This window comes from Colias eurytheme, chromosome 28, assembly GCF_061535395.1.
Source record: "Colias eurytheme isolate Ceu_HAF_F1 chromosome 28, ilColEury1 Martin Lab GWU primary, whole genome shotgun sequence".
Classification (NCBI taxonomy): domain Eukaryota; kingdom Metazoa; phylum Arthropoda; class Insecta; order Lepidoptera; family Pieridae; genus Colias; species Colias eurytheme.
In genome coordinates this window covers 5,519,062-5,537,994 of record NC_143007.1, presented here as the reverse complement: position 1 = coordinate 5,537,994, position 18,933 = coordinate 5,519,062, and the positions used below count along the sequence as shown (strand labels likewise).

The 18,933-nt window shown below is 34.6% G+C and overlaps 1 protein-coding gene across 1 annotated transcript; it reads left to right on the top strand.

Annotated features, from left to right (window-relative positions):
- The first annotated feature begins 42 nt into the window (after window positions 1–42).
- Hmgcr (HMG coenzyme A reductase) lies at window positions 43–18,933 on the top strand. Its single transcript, XM_090117509.1, has 2 exons — window positions 43–269; window positions 16,003–18,933. Exon 2 carries the CDS (start codon window positions 16,010–16,012, stop codon window positions 18,512–18,514), a length of 2,505 nt encoding a protein of 834 aa, XP_089973635.1. The 5' UTR covers window positions 43–269; window positions 16,003–16,009; the 3' UTR covers window positions 18,515–18,933.

Here is an 18,933-nt window from a genome sequence, read left to right as displayed (position 1 = left end):
ACGGTTTTCCGTTTTTCAATTCTGCGTCAGTCGGAATTTAGACGTGATAGCGAGACGTCGCTCATAAAACAGATTATATTAATAATCTGTGTACGACGGACGTCAGAAAAATGTCGGAAAGTGTGTCAAAGTAATTTTTATTTCACAATTTACGAATTCAACGATTTAATAACAGATTTAATCGCGCAATTTAAATCTGGTGTTTAAAACAGTTGTGACAAGTTGATAATATAGTTCGCTACGACATAATAATTCAGGAAAGTCAATTGGTAAGTAAACTATTTATGTGAGAATTTCACGTAACGCAGGAGAAATTTCAAATAAGAATTAAATTACAATACTAACACGAATACAAAGTGAAATATTTGGAAAATAAACTAAATCTAACCTAGTGCATGTATACGTTGATAAATTTGTTCAATTCCAATAAAATATTATAAATTTCAATATATCTAATAAAGTTGCGTGTTAATCAGTTATATTTTCATGATTAATGGCAATTGTATTGTTTTAATTCTTCCGTTTATAAAAGTGAAATTCCTTCAAACGTATGTAAACTTTCTATGTCATTCCACTCTCTCTTAGTGACCTTGATTTTTTGGCACCGATTTTTGAACGAAAGATGCGTGGCGTAATGATATAATATCTTTACTCATAACTTTTTTGTAGGATATACAAATAAATATACTATTTACTTATAGAAAGTGCGAAAAATAAATATATGTATACAAATTCCAATTGGAAATTAAACAATCTGCATCGTTTTTGTATCTCCTAACTGAAAATAATTCCAAACTCCAAAGACATAATTGTATGCTTTAAAAGTAGTTTAAAACAAAATAAAATGTTAAAGAAAGTATAAAATTCATACAAAATTTTATTCATTGCTTATGTATGGTTTTAAAACAGCAGGCAATATTAAATTTGTTAGGTGTTAGATGACAGTTTTGGTTTCATCGCATAGTTTATCATTTCATCATTATTAATTTTAGATATATTCAATATTCAATAGTAATTAAGTGTATGATATTTTTTATAGTAATAACAAAAAAAATGTCACTCTTTTATGGTAACTATGCTGTTAAGAAAACAAATTTTTGTTGTTGATTGTATACATTATTAATATTTATTCTATTTATAGAAAGAAAGAATTGGTTTAAATATGATGATTATTTTCAAATTTCAACAGCTTGTGCGTGTCAATTGCAGCATTATTTCCATGAAAGTAAGCTAGACAATAAATATATATTTACTAGCTTACCGCCCGCGGCTTCGCCCGCTTTGTCTAAAACCAAATAAATTATATACTAAAACCTACCTCTTGAATCACTCGTTCTATTAAAAACCACATCAAAATCCGTTGTGTAGTTTTAAAGATTTAAGCATACATAGGGACATAGGGACAGAGAAAGCTACTTTGTTTTATACTATGTTGTGATTACAATTTATACTAGGTAAAGGTGTAGCTTTCTTAAAACTTTCCACCTTATAATTATGACTAGTTTCGCTCCGCGGCTTCACCCGCTTTGCTCCGCTCCTGTTAGTCTTAGCGTGGTGATATATAGCCTATAGCCTCCTCGATGAATGGGCTATCTAACACCAAAATAATTTTTCAAATAGGACCAGTAGTTCCTGAGATTAGCGCGTTCAAACAACCAAACAAACAAACTTCAGCTTTATAATTTTAGTATAATCAATTATTTATAGTTGAGCAACCATGGAGTTTCTTGCCAGTTCTTCTCCAAACATACTGCTTGGTAAATGTTAAAAATATGTTATGTCATATCAATAGAGCTTCTAGAAGAAGTCTTATTGAATAAATAAATGTTTGAGTTTGTGTTAATAAGTCTAATTCAATACATTCGTTTTTTACACCTTCAATTGCATGATAAATGAAAATTAAAATTATCTTTGTAAATGTTAAATGCAATTAAATTCAAATTATGAAAATAATTGGAAAATGTAACTGTAATATTCGTATGACCTTTACCTTTTATGTGTTTAAAAAATGAATTGAGAATTATCATGTAGATGAAAGAGATAAAAAATTTTTTGTAGAAAAAAAAAATTAATGTTTGAACGTGTTTTGTCTGTGGATATTTAAATTGACATTATTTGAACAATGAACTATAGCGTTTCTTGCCAGCTTATTGTAGAAACTGCTTTCAAAACCGGTGATAATATATTATGACAGTTAAAAAGTGTTTCTGAATAAATAATATTTGGGTTTAGTTAAATAAATAAAATAAAAAAGACTTTTTTTTTGGCTTTTACAATAGCCTTGCCAGGGTACAGATACAGGTTAGGGATAATTTAATTTTGATCCACACCTAGTCCAAAGATTGCCATTGCGGTTTTTTACAAGATTTGGTCCAATATTTGTGACAGCAATGGATTATTTAACACAAATGATTCATCAGTTTGAACTAGTCGTTCCTGAGATTAGCACACTCAAACTAAGCCTTATAGATTATAGTTATGTAGGTAATAATATTTTTGAGTTATATTTCAAGGTCGCGTCATGGCAATACCGTCACATCATGGAGTAAGGCAACGATTTTGGGATCTCTGAATCTTGCCAAAGAAGTTTCACTTGTGACACATGTGCTCGTCCGTGTGTGCTTTCTTTATACCTATAGCTTGTTCCATAATAACTTCCTGAACCCCATTTCAAACTGACAATTGACCTGTTATAGTACGGTAATCTTTTTGTTTGGATGATTGATAATATAAACAACTAGCTTTCCGCCCGCGGCTTCGCCCGCGTTTTCAAAGAAAAACCCGTTCCCGTAGGATTTCCGGGATAAAACCTATCCTATGTCCTTTCTCGGGTATCAAAATATCTCTATACCAAATTTCATGCAAATTGGTTCAGTAGTTAAGGTGTGATTGAGTAACAGACAGACAGACAGAGTTACTTTCGCATTTATAATATTAGTATGGATTTGGTTCTTGAATTATTTGGAGCAGGTCAATTGTTGTTTAAAATATTGGATGGGGATGTTTAAACTGGGATATAGGATTATTATAATATATAGGACAGGAAAAGGAAGAAATTTGAATCTAGGTATCTGGATCAGGCAACTAGTAGGTAGAATTTAACAGTAGATTTATTTCGTAGTAGTTATTTATTAGAATATTCTAGAACTGTTGGCCTCTGCGTGTTGGACCTGTGTCCCCACGTAAGCCTTCCAAAGGACCGGGTATCTTCCTTCTGGTGGTACCCGTTTATTATGGATAGAATTCTTATAATTATTATTATTGCGATGTTTCACAATAGGCAGCATGATGTTTTATTTATTGAAATTATTTTAAATTCAACAATAACTAAATAGATTTAAACAATAACTTCTGTTATAGTTAAAGATAGTTATTGTGTAGGTTTTTCTTTTTATAATAAGAAAACAAATTGGAAATTTAAATACATGTATTAGTCAGTTCAATAAAGAAACGAATCTTCAATGGCGGCCAAAGCTGACTTTGACAGATGGTAGGATCATCAAAAAAGAAAATAAAAATAACGTAAATTGATAATTATTTTATTAATTATTTCAAATTGTTTGTTGACAAACTTTTTTGTTATTGTATTTGTGTATTTATATGAATTATCATATTTACGTATACAGAATGTAATAAAATCCCCATAATACTTGTAATAAGCCCATAAAACTGAACAACTTTTCCCAAAGTACATATTTTGTCAAATTCCAATATAACATTATTTACTTTCGCAAATGCATAATTGTCATTGTAAATTTATGATAAAAACTATTATAGGGAAAATCAAATACATTTTAGTGATTTTATTTTTCCAATTTTTTTTTGCATACTGTACGGCCGTGTGTGAGCGAGAGGGAATGATAAGTGCCGCCATTGAAGATTCGTTTCTTTAAAGAACTAACTAATACACATGCGAGTGTGAGAGAGAGAGAGAGAGATAGTGTGTGTGTGCGTACGCGTGTGTGTGTCTACTGTCTACGTGCGTTTGTGTTTGTGTATGTGTGTTTGTGTGTGTATTATCCACAAAATAATTGAAATGTAGTTCTCGTTTTTTGTTCCTATTTGTTTTTGAATATCAAATTTAGGAATGTATCCATATTGTTATTATTTAGCAATGTTGTTTGCAGAAGAATTCAGTCGTTGCAAGTTGGCATTATGGAAGACGACGCATAAAATAATACGTAAATATTTTCTTCCTGCATTTTATGTGATATTAATTCAAATCGATTTTGAATGTGTTGGTAGGTTACAAAACGAAGTCTAGAAATATGGTTTTAAGTTTTCATGCATTTTCATACATTTTCATATTACCAAAAAGGAAGAGGTAACCACTAACTATTCAATTCGACTCTTTTTGGGGTTTGTTAACTCGGGAACTTTCGGCTTAAATCTTATACAAGAACAATCAAAATTCATTTTCAAATTGTTAGGTAGGAGGATAGGGTGGCATTGAATATTTTCAAGGATGGGTAGATTATTATTATATACTAGAGGTCCGCCCCGGTTTCGCCCGTGGTAACTACTTACATATTTCGCAATAAAAGGTAGCCTATGTCCTTTCTCGGGTATCAAAATATCTCCATACCAAATTTCATGCAAATTGTTTCAGTAGTTTAGGCGTGATTGTGTAACAGACAGACAGACAGAGTTACTTTCGCATTTATAATATGTATTAGTACGGATTTACATAATATAGACAGAACAATTACCGACTTTTTTTTAGAAATAATCAATCTGGTATATTTTCGTAGAAGGATGTTATTGTACGCAATTTCATTGCCCAATTTAATAAATACTAGTGTAGCGGTTAGTACCTTTGTAGTTTTACATTTTTGACTAAATTACTAACTAACTAGCTTTCCACCCGCGGCTTCGCCCGCGTTTTCAAAGAAAAACCAGCATAGTTCCCGTTCCCGTGGGATTTCCGGGATAAAACCTTTCCTGTGTTATTCTGATGTATAAGTTATATTGTGGTAAAGTTTCATTCAAATCCATTCAGTAGTTTTTACGTGACAGAGTAACAAACATCCATACATCCATACTTACAAACTTTCGCCTTTATAATAGTAGTAGGATTGGAGACAAAACCGAAGTTTGAATAATTATAAGTTGTTTTACAAACCCGACTTTCTTTCTTACACCTGACTGATCTTTCTTTTCTACCGATCTTGTTATGTAGTACCTCAAATATTTTCGTTTCGCCTCCCATAATATAAAATCGTTTTAAAAACAGTTTCCTGTTGCATATAGATCGTTTGATACGCCGTCAATGCTTCGAATAATAATGTTTTGCGTCATCTACGCTTAGCTGGTTATAAATAACTCCGGTGACAATGGGTTGTGGTGTCGGTTTTTGGGGTTCCACGGGAGTATACTGCCTATCTTAATACTATTATAAAGGCGAAAGTTTGTATGGATGTTTGTTACTCTTTCACGTAAAAACTACTGAACCGATTACAATGAAATTTAACAAACATATAGATTGGATTAACACATAGGATAGGTTTTATCCCGGAAATCCCACGGGAACGGGAACTATGCGGGTTTTCCTTTGAAAACGCGGGCGAAGCCGCGGGCGGAAATCTAGTAAGATCTATATAATAAAAAATGAATCGCCAAATGGGTCGCTACTCGAGAACGGCTTGACCAATTCGGTTCAGTATCTATACTAATATTATAAAGCTGAAGAGTTTGTTTGTTTGTTCGAACGCGCGTATCTCAAGAACTACTTACTGGTCCGATTTGAAAAATTATTTCCGTGTTGGATAGCCCATGTATCCTATAGGCAACTGAAGAGATGTTTGTTTGTACGCGCTTATCTCAGGAAGGAATGGGCCGATTTGAAAAATTCTTGCAGTGTTGGATAGCCCGTTCATCGAGGAAGGCTACGGGCTATTTATCATCACGCTAAGACCAATAGGAGAGGAGCAATTCAGGTAAAACCGCGGGGCACAGCTAGTCTCTACTAATAATATAAAAGTGAAGATCTTTATATTTGAACGCGCTAATCATAGAAAGAATTGATCCGATTTTAATCATTTCGCTCTTAGATTTCGCTCTTGAATTTATACGATACCTATTTTGATAACGCCTTTTATATAGGATGGTTTGAACTAGTTATTTATTTTTCTTAAACGTTTAAATTATTTAAAGTTAGAATGTTTAGCACCTTACCGAAAATACATTTCAGTTATTGCATAATTCTTACCAATATCGATACAATCGTTATGTGCTAATTTAGACTGTTGTTATAGGAACATACTGGCGTTCTGCCCAGTGATTGTGCGATTTTCTTACTTCTTCTTTATACCGGTTATAGACAGATAATTATCAACACATCTAGATCTATTCAGCCATTTTGATTTGGTAGAGTAGCATACCTACATAATAGTATTATTACTTACTAGTTGTGCCCTGCGGTTTTACCCGCATTGCTCCTTATAGACTTCCTCGATAAATGGGCAATCTAACACCGGAACAATTTTCAAATCGGACCAGTAGTTCCTGAGATTAGATCGTTCAAACAAACAAACTCTTCAGCTTTATAATATTAAATATAGATATCTATCGTACCAAATTTAATACGGATTCGATAAGCTGTATTCATTCATGCAAAAACAGATATGTGTTTTTGCATAGAAGAGTATATACTCAAAAATATGTTACGGTGCATTTAGAGCGAGCGCGCACGAGCAACTTTGTCTCCGCAACTATTTTGTCTCTCCCATCAATTTGTATGGGGAGTTGCGTCGCTACGTGCGCGCACTTTCATACTAGCCCATAGGTGGGAGAGACAAAATAGTTGCGGAGACAAAATAGTTGCGGAGACAAAGTTGCTCGTGCGCGCACTGTCTTACATCAAACGAGCGAATGCTTATTCTAACCCCAATAAGTCAAAATAATAGTGTAAACAGGCGTAGAACATTTTTTCGTTGTTATTAGTGCGTTCGAAAAAATTCTATGCAATGTTCTAATACTGAACAACACTGAGTACGAGTTTTCTATTGCACTAAAAGATCACGAAATAATGCTCTTGCTCTAGCTAGAGAGCTCTATGTTCGTTTGATGTGAATGCACCGTTACACAAACATAAATTGATTTGCGGCTGCATTGTAATTGAGTAATTGACTTCGTAAATAAATCTGTCGTGAATCAAGGTTTAAAATAAACGAAAACATTACGAATTGTGGTGTAGTATTTATATATATTTTATTGTAATTAAAACAATTATTCCGAACCGATTTCAAAAAGGAAGGAATTTTCTTAGTTACTTACACTTGATATTTTAGTTCTTTTTATTTAATTTCAATTTTAATTATTAAAATTTTGATTAAAATCACTACATAGTATAAAACAAAGTCGCTTTCTCTGTCCCTATGTCCCTTTATCTTTAAAACTACGCAACAGATTTTGATGCGGTTTTTTTTAATAGATAGAGTGATTCAAGTGGAAGGTTTTAGTAGGTATATAATTTATTAGGTTTTAGACAAAGCGGGCGAAGCCGCGGGCGGTAAGCTAGTATTTTGATATAACTTTACATTTAATTTATCTTACAGTCAAAATATAAAAAGGAATAGATAAAACTTTTATGAATCTAAAGCTTGATAGTTGATATTCATGTATTCAGAATACCAACACGCACTAGTCTGGGAAAAACCGAGAGGAATCTTAAAGATCAACTGAATCATGATATGATTCCTGTAAGGATGAATAATGGGAAGTTTGGTTGTGTTTTTAACCGACTTCAAAAAAAGGAGGAGGTTATCAATTCGGCCGGTATGTTTTTTTTGTTTTTTATGTATGTACACCGATTACTCCGAGGTTTCTGAACCGATTTACGTGATTCTTTTTTTGTTCGATGCGGGATGGTGTCAAATTGGTCCCATAAAAATTTTATTCGGATAGGCCCAGTAGTTTTTATTTTATGAGCATTTTTGTCTGTATTTGTAAATGTTGCAAGTGCAAGTTTGAAGTCGGTTGTTTTTAACGCAGTTATCACTTGTATCCGACTGTGGTAATGAGGGTGATGTTTTTTTGTGTACTTGTGTATGTCTGTACTGTTAGGTATATGAGTGAGAGTGACAAAGAATCTATTGAAAATATAAAGTACTATTTCTACTTTTCGTGTTTTATCCGTAGCCGAATTGGTCAGGCCGTTCTCGAGTTTTACGCTTAGCAACTCATTTGGCGATTCATTTTTGTTATACAAATAGGTCAAATTTTAAATAGTGGACAAGTACCTTATTTTAATTATTACTTACGATGAATATTTTGTGCATAGGTACGTAGCTTATTAAATAAATAATTTTTATTATTGTTATCCAATGTCATATATTGTTAAAAATGCGTGCGAAATCGCTTCAGTAGTTCAAGAGCAATAAACATACTGAATACATAATACATATTAACTTTTGCATGTATTAATCACTATATTTGTTTGATCCAAATATAAAACAAATAAAGGTGAATGTACCGCACAAATTGCTGTATATTTTTGGAGCGATTTTCCTCATTGTGACAGATTCTTGGTAGAGCACAATGCGCGACGTGGTTTAAATATAATTTTAAATAAGGATAAACAAAACAATTGGTCTACTTAATTTATATTCGTACATTATACCTATATAATATATAAAACTAGAGATCCGCCCCGGCTTCACCCGCGGTACATATTTCGCAATAAAAGATAGCCTATGTCCTATCTCGGGTATCAAAATATCTCCATACCAAATTACATGCAAATTGGTTCAGTAGTTTAGGCGTGATTGAGTAACAGACAGACAGACAGAGTTACTTTCGCATTTATAATATTAGTATGGATTATAGCGTCAGAATGTTAGATAGGTTTCGAAACTGGATTATTTTCTTAAATATTTTTTTTTTATTATTTACATGTATACGATACGTCATGCATTAAAATAATATTAAGAAGGTATTCAAGGAATGAATGAAAAAAAACCTTCGCAAAAATATATTTTTTTTTTTTAATTTGTAGTTCAGTAGGTCAGCTATTGTTTTGTAGGTGATACAGTTAGAATAAAAAACAATGTACCGTTCATAGCTCGAAATAAACAGTGTTGATTAAAAATAAAACACACAGGAAATGTCAAAATTAAACTTTATTAATATAAAAAAAAACAGAAGTGAAAATTCTTCACGTAAGAATGACTTTACACGTGTCAGAAGTGAAACTTCTTTGGCAAGATTCAAAGATACTGAAATCGTCGCCTTACTCCATGACGTGACGGTATTGCCATGATTGAATTTTTTTTACTCTCAACGCGCCTAAAGATGTTTCACTTCAAAAAGTTATCTATAAGAAATTGCAATTAAAGTACATGTAGATTGTATGTACAGTGTCATTATGCATCTAGACGCTTGCCTCGGCTCCGCCCGGAAAGACCTAGAAAAGAAAAAAATATAGCCTAGATTACTAGGAAAAGCTTTCCAATGGTACCAAAATCGTTGCGTTAATCTTCATGGAGTAACGCAACGATTTTGGTATCTGGAATCTTGTCAAAGAAGTTTCACTTCAGACACGTGTACTTGGCACACACGCTCTTTTTTTCAATCTATCTAATATATATTATAAAGGCGAAAGTTTGTAAGGATGTATGCATGTATGGATGTTTGTTACTCTTTCACGTAAAAACTACTGAACCGATTACAGTGAAATTTAGCACACATATAGAGGGTAACTTGGATTAACATATTATAGGATAGTTTTTATCCCGGAAATCCCACGGGAACGGGAACTATGCGGGTTTTCCTTTGCAAACGCGGGCGAAGCCGTGGGCGGAAATTTAGTATAAAATATTTACCCTGATAAAACATTTCCATGGTAATTTCTTTGGACGAAACCGCGGGCGTTTATCCATTTCTTTAATAGATTTCCACCCGTTTTCAAAGTAAATCCGGCATAATTCCCGTCCCTGTTGATATTAGGGATAAAAAGTAGTCTACGTCTTATTCTGGGTCTTCAGCCACCTACATACCAAATTTGATTGTATTCGGTGCAGTAGTTTTTACGAAAACAGTGCAGTAGTTTTTGAAAGGGTAACAAACACACTCAAAAACTTTAGCATTTACATATAATATTAGTAGGATAAATCGACCTTCATTTTCATGCATTAACTACTCGTAACTAGCTCCGCTCCGCGGTTTCACCCACGTGGCTCCGCTTCTGTTGGTCTTAGCGTGATGATAGCCTTAGATGATAGCCTTCCTCGATTAATGGGCTATATAAATCTGAAAGAATTTTTCAAATCGAACCAGTATAGTTCCCGAGATTAGCGCGTTCAAACAAACAAACTCTTCAGCTTTATAATATCACTAGTGGTCCGCCCCGGCTTCGCCCGTGGTATAACATGTTTAAACTATCCTATCTCTCAACTCTCAAGTTGGATCGAACTGCACATGGTGTGCGAATTTTATTATAATCGGTTAAGTGGTTTAGGAGTCCATTGAGGACAAACATTGTGACACGAGATTTATATACATATATATATATTATTATAGATGACAATTATTGGCAAATATCCCATGAATATGTCAATAAAAAATGGTCGAGTTAACATCGCTATGGTATGTGTAAATTTTTGTGAAACTTATTTCAAGGTTTTGTTATGTAATACACATATATGTATAGGTTTTTCTCAATAAATTTCGTTTTCAATTAACGGCCTGGCCCGTTCGTAACCTGTTTTTGGATGTGGGTTTTTAATTTTTATAGCATAATATAGAAATTATGATTTTTTGTTCATTTACATAGACGAAACGGTACTATGTGTACTATTGAGGTCATTAACCTACTTTATTGAAATTTGTTATTTTATTTATGGCTAAAAATTAGGAATTACACACAGAAAATATTAAAAAATATCTCTTTTTGTTACTTTATGTCGAAGAATAACTCTTTATGTGTACTTTTCAGGTCATTTTCCTAATTTTACTGGTTGTTCTTTATTGTTCCAAAAGAAAAAAATTAGGGCATTTTTAATAAACTGCGATTATTATATGATTCTACATTGTTCTACAACGGTATACGCCTTAGAATGAAACATTTCAACTTAATTTTATATAGGGTACTTTAATTTTATTATTGATTCGTTTGTTTGCAACTACCCTCAATAATATCAAAACTTTATTATTACGTACTTTATAACTATACTAGCTGCTCCGCGCGGTTTCACCCCCGTGACTCCTCTCCCGTTGGTCGTAGCGTGATGATATATAGCCTATAGCCTTCCTCGATAAATGAGCTATCTAACACCGAAAGAATTTTTCAAATCGGACCAGCAGTTCCTGAGATAAGCGCGTTCAAACAAACAAACTCTTCAGCTTTATAATATTAGTATAGAATATAGATACTGAACCGAATTGGTCAAGCCGTTCTCGAGTAGCGACACATTTGGCGATTCATTTTTTATTATATAGATCTTACTAAAGCACGTCCAAGGAGAAGCGATACCAAATGTAAACAAACCACAGTCAAGGTCATTCGGAATAGCAGGGGTGCGTAACCTTTTTAAAGTTGGATTTAAATATATTTTTATTAAATATCCGGCAAATTGTAATAATACAAAAAAGGATAGTCTTTTTTATAAATTTTATCATAATTTGAATTATTGTATAATGTAGATGTAAATTAAATAACGCGAATAATAATAATTTTCTGAATCTGTGTATGGCAACACAGTTGCCCCCTGTTACATAGGGATTTTAAACAAATAGTCGAAATGTGAGTGTGTAATAATATACCATATAATATATATAATATGTAATAATAATACCTCTGCCTGCCCCTTATGGAATACAAGCGTGATGATATTATGTTGTTTATGGAAATAAGAAAACAATTTTTTTTAAAGAAATTATTAATTATTTAGTCAGACGCCGATTCTTCTAAGTCTGTAGTGTCAGAATCAGAGTCTGTAACACTTATAATAAATTTGTAAAACAGAATAAATCTTTTTAAAATGGCCGGCCGAATGTTGGCGAACCCGGCTTGACTTGTCATGTGAACAACCGGGACAACACTGAATACGAGCTTTCGTTTACACTAAAAGATCACGAAAGAATGCAAGAGCATTATATAGAGCTGAGAGCAAGAGCTCTAGCTCTATGTTCGTTTGATGTAAATGCGCCGTGACATAGTCTATACTATTATTATATTAAGTACTAGATTTCCGCCCGCGGCTTCGCCCGCGTTTTCAAAGGAAAACCCGCATAGTTCCCGTTCCCGTGGGATTTCCGGGATAAAACCTATCCTATGTGTTAATCCAATCTATATGTGTGCTAAATTTCATTGTAATCGGTTCAGTAGTTTTTACGTGAAAGAGTAACAAACAGTATAGATTAGGCTAAAGGATGAAGTGGTTCGGATTCAGCAAGTCATGCTCAATAATCGGAATTTATCACAAATCTATTGTTACAAAATTGGAATTTATCTCAGATTACGAGAAAATTCTGGTGTGATACAAGATTGCTCTTAATAAAATAATTTGAAAGAAAGAAAGAAAAGAAAGAAACTTTCTTTCTTTCTTTCTTTCTTTCTAAAATAATTTCAAGAAGAAATATCACTATATAGTATAAAACAAAGTCGCTTTCTCTCTCCTTATGTCCCGGATTTTGATGCGGTTTTTTTAATAGATAGAGTGATTCAAGAGGAAGGTTTTAGTATATAATTTATTATGTTTTAGACAAAGCGGGCGAAGCCGCGGGCGGAAAGCTAGTTTAGATATATAATTTATTACTTACTAGCTTTCCGCCCTCGGCTTCGCCCGCGTTTTCAAAGAAAAGCCCGTTCCCGTAGGATTTCCGGGATAAAACCTATCCTATGTCCTTTCTCGGGTATCAAAATATCTCTATACCAAATTTCATGTAAATTGGTTCAGTAGTTAAGGCGTGATTGAGTAACAGACAGACAGACAGAGTTACTTTCGCATTTATAATATTAGCACAGTATTACCATTATTTCCTACAGTAAGGAATCGCCTTTGATGTCGCGCGATGCCGCCGCCAGCGTAGGTAATGACGCTGCCACACGAAAATACGCTAGGGTTGCAACAAATGGGAAATAAAACAATTGTGATTATTAATATTATGATGAAATCTTTATTCATATGTACATTTCAAAATAATTGCGATTATTAAATCTGATGTAATTATTTGTTCATAAATATATAATTACAGATATTGCACTGCTAAATATTATTTACGTGGACACTTTATTTTTGGATGTTCTTAATTGTATATTATAACATTTAACTAAGTAATGCATTCGCATTGGGATGTACAATCTGATTAGAAAATAATGAGGACAACATATATACATAGCTTTGATTTTAATTCAACAGATACAATTAATACAATCTTACTGAAATATTGTTTCCTTCTGGGATTTCAATGTAGATTTACATCCGTAAACCGAACAGTTTGTGCGCGCCATAATAGAATATGTAAGTACCTATGTATAATAAAATTATTACACAAAAAATACGACTGCGTCATCCTTTCGCGCTAGGTAAAGCAAACTAAGCGTGTTTGCTTTACGCGGCCCGCGTCGCCCGACCCCCGCCAGTTCCCCTCCGTTTCTCTGCACAAGTACATTCGTCGCACTACTGTAGGAAATAATGGTAATACTGTGATATTAGTATGGATTCATATTTCTAGTAATTCGAGTTACAATATTCTCTAGTCTGATTTATTATAGCAAAAAAGTCATACTTTTTATTTTTTTACTTGATAAAGGTAATTATTATATTATTTGTTTTTCTTTCATTTATTCTAGTGTAGGTATATTTGTTAAGCTTGAGCTATTTTTATAAGGATTTTTTTAAGTATAATTTTTGTAATTTTTGAGTCATTGCAAAACAAACAAATACGGTTGGCTTGGTTGGTAGTGACCCTGCCTTTCAAGCCACTGATCGTGGGTTCGATTCCCAACCGGGGCAAATATTTGTGTGATGAACATAGATGTTTTGTCTAGGTGTTAATCTTATATATAAAAATGAATCGCAAAATGTGTTGGTAAGCGCATAACTCGAGAACGGCTTAACCGATTTCGATAATTCTTTTTTTATTATATTCCTTGAAGTACGAGGATGGTTCTTATGTAGAGAAAACGTAAATATTATGTACCACGGGCGAAGCCGGGGCGGACCGCTAGTTGTCTATAAAAGTATTTTTTTTTTAAATTATAAAATATGTATGTTTATCAGCCATCTGGTTTCCATAACACAAGCGAAAGCTTAGTAAATAGTACCTATAGGATCAAATCGTGCCGTGTGTGAAAATTGTCCTGAAATATTTATATTTTATTTACACACACATCAAATACATTTACAGGATAAACTTATTATTAACTAGCGGTCCGCCCCGGCTTCGCCCGTGGTACATATTTACGTTTTCTCTACATAAAAACCATCGTACTTCAAGGAATATAATAAAAAAAAGAATTATCGAAATCGGTTCAGCCGTTCTCGAGTTATGCGCTTACCAACACATTTTGCGATTCATTTTTATATATAAGAAGAAGAAGAAGAAGATAAAGATAAGAATACTCTAGATAAAATATTATACCTACATATTACCAATGTTGCTTCACCATTAATAAAAAAATGTGTGCGTGTACTAGTGTACACACGTAAGAAGTGAAACTTCTTTAAGACCTTATTTTTCAAAAAATAATTTACTATATTCAACTTTACAGAAATACGTCGAATCATGCGTGATAGGGTTAAGAAAAAGATGGCGCGTAATGGAAAAATGTCACGCGTAACGAAAAAATGTTACATTTAATTTTTTTCCAACCCCGATAAAGAAGTTTCACTTTATTAGCAAACATATTACATTTATTTTCTAGAAATATTATTATCTAGCATATAAATTACATTTTTATTACTAAACGTTATCTTGATACTATTATAAAGGCGAAAGTTTGTAAGTATGGATGTATGGATGTATGGATGTTTGTTACTCTTTCACGTAAAAACTACTGAACCGATTACAATGAAATTTAGCACACATACTTACTTGGATTAACACATAGGATAGGTTTTATCCCGGAAATCCCACGGGAACAGGCACTATGCGGGTTTTCCTTTGAAAACGCGGGCGAAGCCGCGGGCGGAAATCTAGTAAATGATAACAATCAAAATTAACAGTAACAGAAACAATGAATTTTCAATCCTTGCATTTGATAAACGTCTATTTCCTGATGAATTTTCCTTAATTTAATTTTACATTTATTTTGCTTCAAGTTCGCGATTTATGCAATTTATTATTTCACTACATAGTATAAAACAAAGTAGCTGTTTTATATATTACTAGCTTACTACCCGCGGCTTCGCCCGCTTTGTCTAAAACCTAATAAATTTAAACTTTAAAATCTGACATATATGACAATTGACAACTGTTAATTTTCTTTATTTCTTTATCCAAATTCTGGCTTTAAAAGTTGCAAAGTGGAGCTATCGTTATTATTTTATTAATAATAATAATTGATTTTTACTCGTGTAATTTTCTTACGTAAGTATTATTGTTTATCGTTTAAAGAGAATGGTTTTAATTTGTACAAAAAAAATTGTGTTATGCAATGTCCTTTTATTGTGTAAATATGAAATACACGTGGATATTATAACGTTGCATAGCAAACAATTACAAAAAAAACATTACCTATCAATTGTTTTATACTTATTACGTACTTATTTTTTAGATATTTATTGTGTTTACAGCTTCAGGAATCGGAAGTACCTTGTTTATTTCTTTCATTATCTGTGATGTATATTTCTCACGCGTCAATGAATGAATGTTTTTATAATTTTATAAGAATTATGATTACTCCTTGCATTTAATTTAAAAATTAACCAACAGGAAAGTCATCCTACCATTAAATGTTTCAGTTACTATTTTCTTAAAATGTTAAATACTAAGAAAACATAAGTTATTTATCTATCGTTTGAAATATAATCAAGCTAATTTTAATTTCTATCTTTGCAGGTACACCATGAAGGTTTGGGGAGCACACGGGGAGTTCTGCGCGAGGCACCAATGGGAGGTGATAGTGGCCACGCTAGCTCTCCTAGCGTGCGCCGCGAGCGTGGAGCGCCACGCTACCGGCCAGCGCTCTGAACGCTGCGCCGGCTGGGCTAGAGCATGCCCCGGTCTAGAAGCGGAATACCAAGCAGCAGATGCCGTCATCATGACCATAGTTCGCTGTTCAGCTCTACTCTACGCGTATTACCAAGTCTCCAACCTGCAGAAGATCGCGTCGAAGTATTTGTTGATAATAGCCGGCGTGTTTTCGACGTTCGCTAGCTTTATTTTCACGTCAGCGTTGGCTAGTTTGTTCTGGACGGAATTGGCAAGTATCAAAGACGCGCCGTTCCTGTTTTTGTTGGTCGCGGATGTCGCTAGAGGCGCGCGTATGGCTAAAGCCGGTTGGAGTGCGGGTGAAGATCAAGGGAAGAGAGTAGGCAGGGCGCTGTCCCTACTCGGACCGACAGCAACGTTAGATACACTTCTAGCGGTTCTCCTGGTCGGTGTTGGTGGCTTATCTGGTGTGCCTAGACTGGAACACATGTGCACTTTCGCCTGTTTGGCCCTGATGGTCGACTATCTAGTATTCGTCACGTTCTACCCTGCTTGCCTGTCTCTAGTGGCAGATTTTGCATCTGGCAAGAAGGAGATTTCGACTGACAACCCGTTTATGGAAGCTGATTTGAAACCTAACCCAGTGGTGCAAAGAGTTAAGATGATTATGGCGGCTGGACTGTTGTGCGTTCATCTCACGAGCCGGTGGCCTTGGGCGAGAGATAGTGGCATGATAGATGGATCTTTGAGTCACAATTTCAAACCGTCATCGCAAGATAACGTTCTGTTACACTCTTACGTAAAATGGTTTTCGGTATCTGCCGATTATATCGTGATAGCAACGCTATTATGCGCTCTGATAATCAAGTTCGTTTTCTTTGAAGAAACAAGGAATTGGGTTATCGATATGAACGATTTAACTGTAAAAGAAGTAGTGCATAACGAGAAACCCATGTTTACACTCGGAGAAGACACTAAAACTGATGCTATAATTCAGACAGATGATACAGTTGGGTATGATGAAGCCGAGTGGCCCACACTATCGCCCAGTTCATCTGTTGCTAGAATGAATGCTAAGAAACGACCGATGGCTGAATGTTTGGAAATATACCGTTCGGAAGGCCACTGTACGTCGTTAAGTGACGAAGAAGTCGTAATGCTTGTAGAACAATCTCATATACCGATGCATAGACTGGAAACTGTATTATGCGATCCAATACGCGGTGTGAGACTGCGCAGAAAAATTATTTCTTCCAGATTCCAAACTGAATCCGCAATCAAATCGTTGCCATACTTGAACTACGATTACAGCAGAGTTTTGAATGCGTGCTGCGAAAATGTTATTGGATTTGTAGGTATTCCAGTTGGTTACGCTGGTCCCTTAGTTGTTGATGGTAAAGCGTATATGATTCCCATGGCCACGACTGAAGGCGCGCTTGTTGCTTCTACAAACAGAGGTGCTAAAGCGATCGGTACAAGAGGAGTGACCAGTGTTGTTGAAGATATCGGTATGACAAGAGCACCGGCTGTCAAACTTCCAAATGTCGTTCGAGCGCTCGAATGCCGCCAATGGATGGGCAATAAAGATAATTATGCGCTTATCAAAGAAGCGTTTGATTCGACTTCAAGGTTCGCTCGTCTTCAAGAAGTACATATAGGTGTTGATGGAGCCACTTTATATTTAAGATTCAGAGCAACCACCGGTGACGCTATGGGAATGAACATGGTATCAAAGGGCGCAGAAAACGCGCTTAAAATCCTCAAAAACTACTTCCCAGATATGGAAGTGATCAGTCTCTCTGGTAATTACTGTTCGGATAAGAAAGCTGCATCTATTAACTGGGTCAAAGGTCGCGGTAAGCGTGTTGTTTGCGAAACGACTTTATCAGCGGAGAGCTTAAGAACGATTTTAAAATCTGATGCAAAAACGCTAGCATATTGTAACAAGATCAAAAATCTCTCCGGTTCAGCATTGGCAGGTTCCATCGGTGGTAATAACGCGCATGCAGCTAACATGGTCACTGCTATTTTCATTGCTACAGGACAAGATCCAGCTCAGAACGTCACGAGTAGCAATTGTTCGACAAGCATGGAAGTGTGCGGAGAGAAAGGAGATGATTTATACGTCACATGTACCATGCCTTCTCTAGAAGTTGGTACGGTCGGTGGTGGAACAGTATTGACCGGACAAGGCGCTTGCTTAGAGATTCTCGGAGTGAAAGGCGCGGGTGCCAGACCGGCAGAAAACTCGGCTAGACTAGCATCCTTGATCTGTGCGACTGTTTTAGCGGGTGAATTAAGTCTCATGGCTGCACTCGTTAATTCCGATTTGGTGAAATCACACATGCGACACAATAGATCCACAATTAACGTGCCAGGCTCCGCAATCGATATGACATTAAAAGTGCCGAAATTATAACGTAACCTCTTGTTTGAGATATTAGCTGTAGAGAATGCCTTGGAGCTCGAATTTTAGATGTAGTCCGCGAATTATAAATGTTACGTTGTTAAGTGTTTCAAAATACGTTTAGCTATGAAGAAATTTATTAGGCATAGTATTAGGTAGAATTTCTTTACGTCGATTTAAGTTTTATTAGCAGTTTAATTTAAAATAGGCAAATTTTACATTCAACGCTGTAAAAGAGCAGTGTTATAGCTTAACAATAATTAGAGACTCAGCATAGCTCCCTGTGGGATCCCAGTGTTTCTAATTTATTAAAATAAGACTTAAATGTGTGCTTCCATTTCTCTTTGTTTTAAGGCAGACCAATTATATTAGGGACAGTGGGATTAAGGATTATTACAACATTATAAATAAGTATAACTTAATGACTTTCC